At 40.6% G+C, this 12,867-nt stretch overlaps 1 protein-coding gene across 26 annotated transcripts in view; it reads left to right on the top strand.

Annotated features, from left to right (window-relative positions):
• foxn3 (forkhead box N3) overlaps positions 1–12,867 on the top strand; it is a 419,393-nt gene that overhangs the window by 305,817 nt on the left and 100,709 nt on the right. For all 26 annotated transcript variants that reach the window (XM_052012160.1, XM_052012316.1, XM_052012176.1 and 23 more), the window contains one exon: positions 6,246–6,307. In XM_052012160.1, the coding sequence (XP_051868120.1) occupies positions 6,246–6,307 (62 nt within the window). The remainder of the gene's footprint in view (positions 1–6,245; positions 6,308–12,867) is intronic.

Here is a 12,867-nt window from a genome sequence, read left to right as displayed (position 1 = left end):
TGCATTTGATCCCCAGAATAGTGATACAACTGTGTTAAGGTTGGCTTAGAGAAGAGAATCAATCAGGGTTCACCATCAACTGCCCCCTAAGCCTCCTGCCTCCCACCTACGCAAGAGTCAATTTACAGTGGCCACTTAATCCACCAGCACTTTTTTGGGATATGGGAGGAAACTGGAGTGACGGGGTGAGTGTACAAACTCCACACTCACAGCACTGGAGGGCAGAATTGAACCCAGGTCGCTAGAACTTTATGGCAGCTCTACCTACTGCTCCACTGTGTGTACCACTTAACCCCCTGGACTCCTTGCAAATTTATTCAGATGTACAGTGGAGAGCATTCTGACTGGTTGCATCACTGCCTGGTATGGAGGCTCCAATGTGTAGGATTAAAAGAGGCTGCAGAGGGTTGTAGACTCAGCCAGCTCCATCACATGCACAGTCCTCCCCGCCGTTGAAGACATTTTCAAGAGGCGGTGCCTCAAGAAGGCGGCATCCATCATTAAGGACCCTCACCACCCGCAACATGCCTCTTCACGTTATTACCATCGGGGAGGAGGTACAGGAGCCTGAAGACCCACACTCAACTTTTCAGGAACAGCTTCTTCTCCTCCACCATCAATTTCTGAACAGTCCATGAACACTACCTCATTATTCCTCTTTTGCACTATTTATTTATTTTTATAGTAATTTTTATGTCTTTATTTCTTGCACTGTACTGCTGCCACAAAACATCAAATTTCACGACATATGTCAGTGATAATAATTCTGATTCTGAACTCAGACAACAGATACATGGGTAAGAAACTCCCTTGAAACTGTGTTCTACCTTAAGTTAGGTCGTTCAAGTAAATTAAATCGTGGAGTAGGTATAATATGGACAGAATTAAGAAGCAGAAAAGGCAAATGTGCCGAAAATGCCTTTGCCACAAATGGTTCTAAAAGACTTTGGCTGCCTACCCTTTTGAGACAATTCAGCCTCTTTCCTCTATACTGGCTTTATGAAATGCTAGCCTGTTAGTCCCACTCACCTGTTACTTCTCCTTTGTTCCCCACATTAGCACTATTTCATGCGAAACGTAAAATTGATGCCTCTCCAGTGAACCTGGTTCATAAGTAAGCCCATTTGGTTAAGCAATGCTGTGACATGAAATGTGACAAAACTTTGATTTGTTATTTCTTTGGTTTATTTTGCCTTTAGCCTGAGAACTAAATTCTGAATTAGGTCTCATATTTGATTGTACTCTGAACGTTTATGATCAAGTTAATCTTGCTGTAGACAACAAAGGTTTTGAAGGTCTGGAGGATTTCTGTGTAAAGCTCTTTATGCTCCCTTTTATAGTTGTTTTCTCTTACGTGCATTTCCTCAGTATGTTCCACGTTTTCCAGAGTGTCTTTGTTTGATGGATTTGTTTCTATAAACTGTAATTTTCCTGAGGGACCTTGTATTTGAGTATTCCTCATGCACAGTGATGAACGTTCTATGGATTTGACTTGTTCTCTGTATGAGAACTTCATTCCAACTAATAGCAGGAATCTTTTCATTCCTCTGTCCCCAAGCACTCAGTGTAAGTCTATGCCAAATCCTTCAGCTTCTGCAAGTTCTTCCAAGTAATCAATGTTTTCAATGATTGAAGATAATGGTCATCTCTGGTAGCTCCTTGAAGTTGAGAATAGCTGAGGAAACTAATGTATGGGCATTATTTTAGCAAGCTTGTATCAAAACAAAAGAGCTGGTCATTGACTTCAGGAAAGGGGCGATGTACATGCACCTGTCTACATCAAAGGTACTGAGGTCGAGGGTTGAGAGCTTCAAGTTCCTGGGAGTGAACATCACCAACAGCCTGTCCTGGTCAAATCATGCAGATGCCACAGCCAAGAAAGCTCACCAGCGCCTCTACTTCCTCAGGAGGCTAAAGAAATTTGGTTTGTCCCCTTTGACTCTCACCAACTTTTACTGATGCACCACAGAAAGCATCCTATCTGGATGTATCACGGCTTGGTACAGCAACTGCTCTGCCTAGGACTGCAAGAAACTGCACAGAGTTGTGGACACAGCCCAGCGCATCATGGACACCAGCCTCCCCTCCTTGGACTCTGTCTTTACCTCTCGCTGTCTTGGTGAAGCAGCCAGCATAATCAAAGACCCCACCCACCTGGGACATTCTCTCTTCTCTCCTCTGCCATCGGGTAGCCTGAGGGCATGTATCACCAGGCTTAATGACAGCTTCTATCCCACTGTGATAAGACTATTGAACTGTTCCCTTATACAATGAGATGGACTATGACTTTACGATCTACCTTGTTGTGACCTTGCACCTTATTGCACTGCACTTTCTCTGTAGCTGTGACACTTTACTCTGTACTGTTATTGTTTTTACCTGTACTACATCAATGCACTCTGTACTAACCCAATGTAACTGTGCTGTGTAATGAATTGACCTGTATGATCGGTATGCAAGACAAGTTTTTCACTGTACCTAGGTACAAGTGACAATAATAAACCAATACCAATACCAATGTGTAAAATATCAAGGGTCTTGCTGGCAATACCGTTTTGTAGCTGGTGCTAGAAGTCTTTGTTGAAATTAACCTCTGTACCTTTCACATGATTTCTCATGATGTTGGTGCTCTCCCTTATTTGGTTGGCTTAAATCACCAATAATTGACCAGTTCTACTATAATGCTCCTTTAATTTTTCTGACCTAATTTCTGAAGTATAGAAAAATGGTTCTGCAGTGATGCCCCTGAAGCTTCAAATATGCCGATCTACACCTAAGGCTCTTTGAACACACTCTTAATTTTTCTGTGAGCTCGGAATTGTGGTCTTATTGAAACACACAAATTTCATTGGGGGATTGACCAGGTAGCTGCTGAGGGGCGGTCTCTCCTATTGGGGTATTTATGACCAGGTTTATTTACATAATAAAGGGTTGTCCATTTAAAATGAAGATAAGGAGGAGTTGCTTCTTTACCCCAGAGAGCTGTGGAGGTTATGTCAATGAATATATTCATAACAGGAATTGACAGATATTTGAATGACATGGGGACCAAGGCATATGGGGAGAGCATGAGAAACTGGTGTTGAGGCCAAGATTGGATCAAGTATGATATGTTTGAACAGCAGAGCAGTTCAAGGGGTCACTTGGACTACTACTGATCTTGTTTCTTATGTGAGACTGTTTCTTTCAATGGCATTCATTCCTTGTAACAAAATGCCTGCATTGAACTCATGGGTTCTGACACTGGGAGAAAGATGGAAATCCCAGCAAGATGGGTTTCTGCCCTAATTATTTTGTATCTTGTCTTCTCATGCACCATCTTCAGTCTTGGTATCCTTAATACAGACCTTGGCCTTTTCCCTTGATTTCTCAGTTGAAAAAGAGGCATCAGGCTCATTTATGTTGTGAGTGAATGTTAGGCGTAATTGTGCTGGAACCAGCTCCATTGCCTGGAGTTGCTGCCTCTGTTACCTGCCCACCTGCATTTACCTTGGGCAGATGTGAAGAGGTGACCCTTAACAATAGGGAGGTGACCAGAAATGCTGTATACTGTTGAGTCTCCGCACCTGGAAATCCCTAGCAGCTTTTGACAGGAGGCAAAGCTGCACCCAAGTCAGTCACTCAGCTCATCCTGGATCACAGCTAGATTGTGTCAGCCCAAGAAATAACCCCAGACTAGTACTTCAACCTTTGGATACGTAATTGTTTCTAGTCATCATACATTTTTAAATATCCAGGGAAACTATAGAACATAGAAACTAGGTCAGTACAGCATAGGAACAGGCCCTTCAACCCACAATGTCTGTGTCGACCATGCTGTCAAATTAAACCCAGCTGGCTGCCTGTACAAGATCCCTATCCCTCTATTCCCTGCAAGTTCACGTACCTGTCTAAATGCCTCTTAAACACCACTATCATGTCTGCTTCCAGCACCACCCCTGGCAGCGTTTACAGTGACCAATTATTGCAGAGTTTGATCTGTATAGAGTCTGGAGCTGCTTAGCTTTTTGGTTGCCTTGACTGCTTGGAGCTCATTTCTAGAGTTGTTGTTCCTGCCACTGTAAGGATCCATGTTATTGCTGGATGGACATGAGAAGAAGCATCAGCTTGCACTTGTATCTTCATTGAAGGCAAGATGACCTCTGTCAGTGTTGGTGAAAGCATAGACTTCAGATAAAATCTCAAACAGCGATGAGTCGGAGTACAGGAAGGAGGTAGAGAGCTTAGTGGAATGGTGTCATGACAACAACCTTTCCCTCAATGTCAACAAAACAAAAGAGCTGGTCATTGACTTCAGGAAAGGGGGCATTGTACATGCACCTGTCTACATCAATGGTGCTGAGGTCGAGAGGGTTAAGAGCTTCAAGTTCTTGGGTGTGAACATCACCAACAGCCTGTCCTGGTCAAATCACGTAGAAGCCACGGCCAAGAAAGCTCACCAGTGCCTCTACTTCCTCAGGAGGCTAAAGAAATTTGGTTTGTCCCCTTTGACTCTCACCAACTTTTACCGATGCACCATATCTGGATGTATCACAGCTTGGTTCAGCAACTGCTCTGCCCAGGACCGAAAGAAACTGCAGAGAGTTGTGGACACAGCCCAGCGCATTACGGACACCAGCCTCCCCTCCTTGGACTCTGTCTTTACCTCTCGCTGTCTTGGTGAAGCAGCCAGCATAATCAAAGACCCCACTCACCCGGGACATTCTCTCTTCTCTCCTCTTCCATCGGGTAGAAGATACAGGAGCCTGAAGGCATGTGCCACCAAACTTAAGGACAGCTTCTACCCCACTGTGATAAGACTATTGAACGCTTCCCTTATACAATGAGATGAACTATGACCTCACGATCTACCTTGTTGTGACCTCGCACCTTATTGCACTGCACTTTCTCTGTAGCTGTGACACTTTACTCTGTACTGTTATTGTTTTTACCTGTACTACATCAATGTTTTCTGTACTGACTAAACGTAACTGCACTGTGCAATGAATTGACCTGTACAATCAGTTTGTAAGTCAAGCTTTTCACTGTACCTCGGTACAAGTGACAATAATAAACCAACACCAAAACCAATACCAATCTCAATCTACCTTTGCTTACAGCATGGCTGCTATGTTGGTTTGATCTCAAATATATGAGGTAGGGCACTTGTTCAGGTGCAGTGTTTGCAGATACATATCAAATTATTTTGGTGTCTATCATGTTGAACTCAAAGACTTTGAGCAATTTTGTTTGAGCTGTGGTCTCTTTTCTGTTAATTGCTTCTTAACGTCTTTAAAGGATGTTACAGTTCGGATGGTGGCATTTCTGTGTGGCCTACACGAATAGCTCTTCATCAGCTGTATCAAGACAACCTATTGAGTTTTTTCAGGGTGCTAAACCAGCTGGTTATTAATTTTGTTGGACTATATGCTTCACAGGTGTCAATGAGGAGAAGAGACAAAAGTTTTAGATCTTATGATCTGAAGAAGATAATAGCCTCCTGTTGGCAGTTCAGTGAGATGAAACATTGACTCTGTTTCTCTCTTCACAGATGCTGCCTGACCTTCTGAATGGTTCCAACGTTTTCTACTTTTATTTCAACTTCTGCTTTTGATTTCTCAAACGCCTACTTGAGAAGTTACATTACATTACTTCATCTAAGAAATATTCTTTGGATTGTGGCTGAATGTGAAATCAAGGAAGTTGGACTTGCTTGTTTTCAAGGATTGCTTTGACAACTGATTTATGGGCTGGTCACAAAAAAATAGTCATTAAAGTCTGTTGGGTATGTTCTCTTGTTGATCATATCTAATGTTGGGTTATTTACTTCAAATAAAAGTTTTGAGCAAGGTTTCCAGATTTGCTGCCTCCCTGTTGCTGTAGTCTACTCTTTCGTTTGCTCTTTTGTCTCCTGGGTTCTGTGTGAGCTGTTTGTATTCTTTTGTTGTTATAGTTACAGTTTGATGTTGTGGAAGAGCCTTAGACACTTGGACTCTTTATAGAGATTCCTCTGGATTTTCCTCTGATATTAGATGGTCTACTGGATGTTGGTTTAATACTTATTGTAAAGAATTTGATTAACAAACAGAGGAGCCTATGTTGTAAAAATGAAAATTCTGTTTTAGTGGGCTGAAACTCCAAGAAGCTTGTGAGTGATTCAAAATTGATAGCTTTAAAAACCATGTTTTATCTTGTTTTATTTAAGCTGCTTTGTCCTGATTTGGGTCCAAAAAGTGTTTCTGAAACAATGTATGTTTACTTTTTAGCACATCAAGTCCACCCCTTTGGCCAGGGAGTGCTTTTTTCAAGAAGAATGGAGCCCTCCAAGGTAAGGGAAAGTCCAGGATTACTGATACAGTAACTTGGTAATTTTTGTCTGCTAATGTTTATGGAATTAATTTCATGACTGTATACATCTTTGCAATGTTGAAACTTGAATCCTAAAACTATTGAATTCTGCATTAGTTTTGTGCTCTGATCCACTAAGATTAAGCAAGTAAAATGCAAGTAATTCGAAGTCTGACAGAAGTAGTTATTATGAAAGTGCAAAATAGTGATCTGTTCAATCCAAACTTGCAGTCTCTGCTTTCGATGACTAGAAGGACTTGATCCATGGCTCAGAGGCTTGTATATGTGTGTCTAGGCAAGAGAAAGTAAGCTGAATTCAAACAACTGTGATTTTAAGTTTTGCATTCTGAAATTAGTCTTCTGATCACAGCTTGACCAAGGTTGAAATTGCCTCATAGTGTGTAAGCAGAAGATCCAATGAAGTAGTGGACTGGATCACTGGGATTTCCAAACAAAAACTCACACGGACTTATTACAATACATAATCCTTGCATGGTCCTAGAGAGATAATATTTTACTGGATGAACACCAGAAAATAGTACCTGTATAAAGATTTTTACTTGAATCGTGAAATTGTACAAAATTAAAAAAAACACTTGTTTCATCTTCTCTTTATTCCTTCTTGCAAAATCTATCAATTCCCGTATGAGTTAAAAGGCATCTGCAATATATCTGCCTGTTTTGCCTGTCAGTTTATCTCCTCTTGGTCAGTTAGTATCCCCCGTAATATTCATTGCATTTCCATGTTTTGTATCTTTTTTATTTATCCTTCCATGAGAAAAGGGTGTCATTGGGAAGCCACCATCCCTAATCTTGAACTGTTACATTCTGTGCCTTATGTTCCCACTGTGCTGTTGGTAGGGAGTTCCATACAACAGGATGGATAGCGGCATCATTATAAAGCTGGCACTTTGTCAACACGTGTACATACAAATTACAAGCTGGAATAGGCCATTTGGCCCCTTTGGCCTGCTACACTATTCAATAAGATCATAGCTGAATCTCATTCTTGGTATCCTTTCATTCTTGCTTTTTTAAAAAAAAATTAATTGCCTTCAAGACCCTCAGAGAGAGAAAAAAATCTCATCTTTGTGTTAAATAGATGGCCCCTTATTTTTAAACAGTTACCCTAATCGTCTCAATTTCCCCACCAGAAGAAGCATCCATTCCATATCCAACCTGTTCACCCTCAGTCATTCCCTTAAACTTCAGCAGAAACAAACCTAGTCTGTATAGCCTTTCCCAGTAAGACAACCTACCTAATCCAGTTACCAACATGGTAGTTTTTCTCTGAACTACTTCCAATGCACTAACATCCTCCCTCAAATAAGGAGGCCAACACTGTACACAATACTCCAGATGTAGTCTCATTATGCCCTACATAACTGAATGGTAATTCCCCTACATTTGTTGCCAATTCCCCTAGCAATAAATTATAACATTTTTAACTTCTCTAATTAACTGCTGTGCTGCATACTAGCCTTTTGCATGCACTGGGACACCCACGTCCCTCTGTATCTTAGAACTCTGCAATATTTTGCCATTACGTTTGCTTTTTTTCTGCCAAAATGGAAAACTTCACATTATTTTCCATTTTCCAGATCTTTTCCCATCCATTTAACCTATATATATCCCTTTGTAGCCTCCTTATGCCCTCTTTACCACTTGCTTTCCCATCTGTCATTGTGTCAGCAGCAAATTTAACAACTATATTTTGGTGTCTTCATCCAGTCATTGAAATAAATTGGGAAAGGTTGAGGTCCTGCACCAATCCCTATGACATACCAATTATAACATCTTACCAATCCAGAAAAAAGACCCACATATGCTTATTCTGTTTCCTGATGGTCAATCAATCTTCTATCCTAAATGTTACTTCCTATACCATTGGCTTTTATTTTCTACGGTGACCTTCGATGTGGCACCTTATTAAATGCCTTCTGGAAATCTAAGTGTAGTACCTGCCAGTTCCCCTTTATCCACAAGATATTACTTCCTCAGAAACTCCACTGAATTAGTCAAGCATGATTTCCCTTTCACAAGGGAAATTATTGCCTGAATAACCTGGATTTTTTTTCTGAGTGCCCTGCTACAATGTCTTTCATAATAGCCTCTAATATTGCTAACACAAAAACTCTACAGTGGTCACTTCTGTCAACACTGTCATGGATCAATGTATTTCAAAAGGTAGAGTGGTGAAGACGAGACCAAATGACATTTTCCCTCACGTTGGTTCATCAGCTGAGGGAGTATGGTTGGTGTTAAGTTGTAGGAAGTTTTCTTTGAGCTCGTGGCATTGGACATCATAGTACCTGGAATCAGCATTGAGGTCATTCCCTCTGAACAGTATGTTGCTTTGCTGCTGAAGCAGGACATAATCAATGATGATATTTCAGGAGTTTGGGACATATGATTTGTATGGTTCTGTAAGAATAACTTCAGACTTCTCTGTATTGTTTGTGCCTTGTGTGTGGGACAGCTTTTCAAATTTCGGTACTAGTCCTCAGATGTTAGTGAGGAAGAACTTACAGAGTCAACTGGTCAAGATTTGCCTTTGTGTTTATGGTATCTGGTTTGATAACGCATGGTTTACCTTGTTTCATTAATCTTTTTTTTAGCAGTTTTGATACAGCTGGATAGCTAGGCCATTTCAGAGGACAGTTAAGAATCAACAACATTAATGTGGCTCTGAAGTCGCAGAATGATCAAGCCAAGTAAAGAAGGCAGATATTCTTCCCTCTGGGACATTGGTGAGCCAGGTGTGTCTTTTTATGACAATCTGGTACTTTATGTTCACCATTATTCCACTCTGTCTATCTTTCTCTATTTATTCATTCATGTACTTATGTCTTTATCTATCTATCTATCTATCTATCTATCTATTTATTTATTTATTTATTTATTTGACTAATTAGATTCCCCAGCTATCACACTGGTCTTTGAGATTCTGTCTCTGGATCATTAGAGCAAGCATATGGATTACCAGACCAGAATCAGACTTCAAACTTAAAACCAAGGCCAGTCATTAAAATGTACAATGGTCCCAATGTTGATTTCTTGGTATTATCACTGTTGTTTTTCTTCTGATCCGAAACTCTATAAATGGAGGCTAGGTTACAATACCATCTCAGTTTAGCCTGCTATCTTATTGGGTTAGTAGACAAAGCTCTTGCACCTTTCAAATTTCTGCTCCCTCCAGATGAATAAGATGTCTGAGATCAGCTATAAGAACGTTGTAATCGGTTAACATTATGACTTATTCCAGGTGTTTGTACTGTATTGAAATGAATTCGGGTGACTATGATCAGTTAGTTATCAAGGTGGATTGCTGGTGATCACAAAGGAGTTAAGAAGTATTCATGGTGTAATTACAATATAGCTGCTGCCAACTGGATTCTTTGAAATTGTTTGTTGTGAATTGTAGGATGAATCTTCCAAATAATTCTCAGAAAAATGTTCTTTGTGCTTGTACCTGTAACCAGAATGGGTTTTAGTAGCATTGTAAAAGCAATGATATAATTTTCCTTGAAATTAAATATATTTGTGTTTTTACTCTGAAACAGCATTTAAATTCCTCTTATTGTGAATCTCATCATTATATTTAATCTGTAGAATGACAAACAGGCAGCATCTGTGGAGATAGAAACAGTCAATGTTTCCAGCCAAAGACTTAGACCTTAGACCACAAGTGCTTTCTATCCTGCATTTTCTTTTATTTCTCGCATTTTCTTTTATAATGGGTTATCAAAAGCTGAGATTCAATTTTCCAGATAGATGGGCTATTTCATGGGCACCAGTTTCGGAAACTAAAGCGGGGTTGGGTCATGTGTACCAAGGTGGTCCATCTCAATGAGTTAGCTGATTGTACCTGATGCAGTAGAAATGGTCCCTGTTCCTGATGCAGTAGAAATGGTCCCTGTTCCTGATGCAGTAGAAATGGTCCTTGTTCCTAATGCAGGACTTTGCATATCTGAGTTCTGAAATAAAGACAACATGCTGCTCACTGCGGGCAAATAGTCTGCTTAGTCACTGTGAGGAAGCTCATATGAATAATGATCACTGAGATGGAACTGCACCCCAGCAAGGTGTTGATACCCATGGAGTAGATGAAACAGGATAAATAAAAATTGAAATTTTCTTTGTGTTCATTTGTCCAGAAATCTTAATTTTTTTTGATATTTGTTTCATATTTAGTTGTACATTTGCATTAAAGTCAGCAACTAAGGCAACCAGGTCAACACCACCTTAAAACTACTTCAGATGAAGTGTATTTAAAAGTACAATACATACCTTTGTAAAATGGTGTCCATAATAATTTTCCTTCCTTAAGCACACACTTGTGTTGCAAACTACTTTTTCTATTATCTGAACTATTTCTCTGTGTAAATTTGCAAACACTGGCATCTGCATGATTAAGTTTGAAAGTTTCATTCCTAGTAGTTAGAATTTTAGGCATTTTTTGGTACGCTAAGTGGATGCAAGCTGTGCATATTAATGGTGAATCAGAAATCACCAAAACTTTGCTAAATTAGGTCAACCTTAATTTAAACAATCAAAATTGTTGTTTACTCCCATTTACAAGTGGTAAATCCTGACCTGCGTGTTTCACAGACCATTGCTGTGTCATTTGGAAAAGATAGTAGCTGCCGTCAGAAAACAGAGAAAATACAAAAAGAATGGGTCTTTTCTTAGACAGCATGACATAAAGAGTGGGGCACCAAAGGGACCAGTACTAGGGGTTTAGTACTTCATGGTTTATAAAAATGACTTGGAAGTAGCCACCAAAGATGTAGTTGTAAAATTTGCGGATAACACAAAGATAAATAGGAAAGTAAGTTGTGAAGAGGACAGAGAAGGCAGCAAAGTTAGTTATAGGTAGATTAAGTGAGTGGGCAAAATTCTGGCAAATAAAGTTTAATGTGGGAAAATGTGTAGTTGTTTGTTTTGACAGGGGAAAGAAAAGTAATCTAATTGGTGAGAGATTTCAGAGGTCTGAGGTGCAGGGGGATTTGGGTATCCTAATGATAATTCACAAAAGATTACTATGCAGCTACAGCAAATAATTGGGTAAGCTAACAGGATGTTATTGTTTATTGCTAGGGGAATTGATTTACAAAAGTGGAGAAGTTGTGCTTTAGTTGTACAAAGCTGAGAAGTGTGCAAAGAAGGTTTACAAGAATGTTGCCAGGGCTCAAGGGCCTGAGTTATAGGGAGAGGTTGGGCAGGCTAGGATCATTCCTTGGAATGTAGGAGACTGAAGGGTGACTTTACAGAGGTGTATAAAATCATGAGGAGCATAGATAGGGTGAATGCACTCAGCCTTTTTCCTAGGGTTGGGGAATCAAGAACTAGAAGGGCATAGGTTTAAGGTGAGAGGGGAAAGATTTAAAAGGGGCAACTTCTTCACAGAGAGAGTGGTGCATATATGGAACAAGCTGCCAGAGGAAGTCATTGAGGCAGGTACAATAACATTTAAAAAGCATTTGAATAAGTATATAGTTAAGAAAGGTTTAGAGGGATATGGGTCAAACGCAGGCAAATGGGACTAGTTTAGCTGGGCACCTTGGTTGGCATGGATAAGTTGGGCTGAAGGCCATGCTTCTGTGCTGTTTTACTCCATGACTGTACAAGGCACTGATGAGACCACATCAGGAGTACAATCTACAGTAGTTATTAATGAAGGATGTTAAAACATTTGAAGCAGTTTAGAGTTTATTGGACTGATCGCAGTAATGGGCAGGTTATCCTATGAGATAAGGATGGACAGAGCAGCCTTGTTTCACAGGAGTTTAGAAGAGTGAGAGGCAACTTGACTGAAAAAAATAAAATCCTGAGGGGCCCTCATGGGATGGCTGTGCAGAGGATATTTCCTCTTGTTGGAGAATCTAGAACCAGGGATCACTGTGTAAAAATCAGTGGTCATTGTTTGAAGATATTGATAAGGCAAATGTGTTTTTTCCTCTGAAGTTCGTGAATTTTGGAACTCTCTAAGGGGTGGTAGAAACAGACTTTGAAAGGCAGAGGTAGATGGGTATTTGATAAAGCAACAGGTTGGAAGGTAAGTGTGGGTAGATTGGAATGCAGAATTGAAATTTACAGTAAAAGAAATAAAGGACTGCAGATGCTGGAATCTAGATGAAAAAACAACAGGCTCAGCAGGTTCAGGCAGCATCCGTGGAGAAAAGCAGGCGGTCAGCGTTTTGGGTCAGGACCCTTTTTCAGGGCTGAAGATAGGAAAAGGGGAAGCCCAATATATAGGAGGGAAAAACAGAGCAGTGTTAGGTGGACAAAAGAGGGGAGGCGGGGTGGGCACAGGGTGATGATATGTAGATGCAGGTAAGAGATAGTGATAGGCAGATGCAGGAGAGGAGGGGAGAGCAGATCCACCAGGGGATGGGTCAAAGGTAAGGAGATAGGTGCCCCATGGCAGTGGTGGGGGGGGGGGGGGGGGGGGTGGGGGGAGGGGACGAAAAGAAGAGAGAAAAAAACGGTGAGGATAAAAAAGAGAGAGGCTGAGAAAGGGAAGAAAAGAAGAGGCAA

The sequence above is a fragment of the Pristis pectinata genome, chromosome 1 (genome assembly GCF_009764475.1).
Source record: "Pristis pectinata isolate sPriPec2 chromosome 1, sPriPec2.1.pri, whole genome shotgun sequence".
NCBI lineage: Eukaryota > Metazoa > Chordata > Chondrichthyes > Rhinopristiformes > Pristidae > Pristis > Pristis pectinata.
This window is presented reverse-complemented; position numbering and strand designations above follow the sequence as displayed.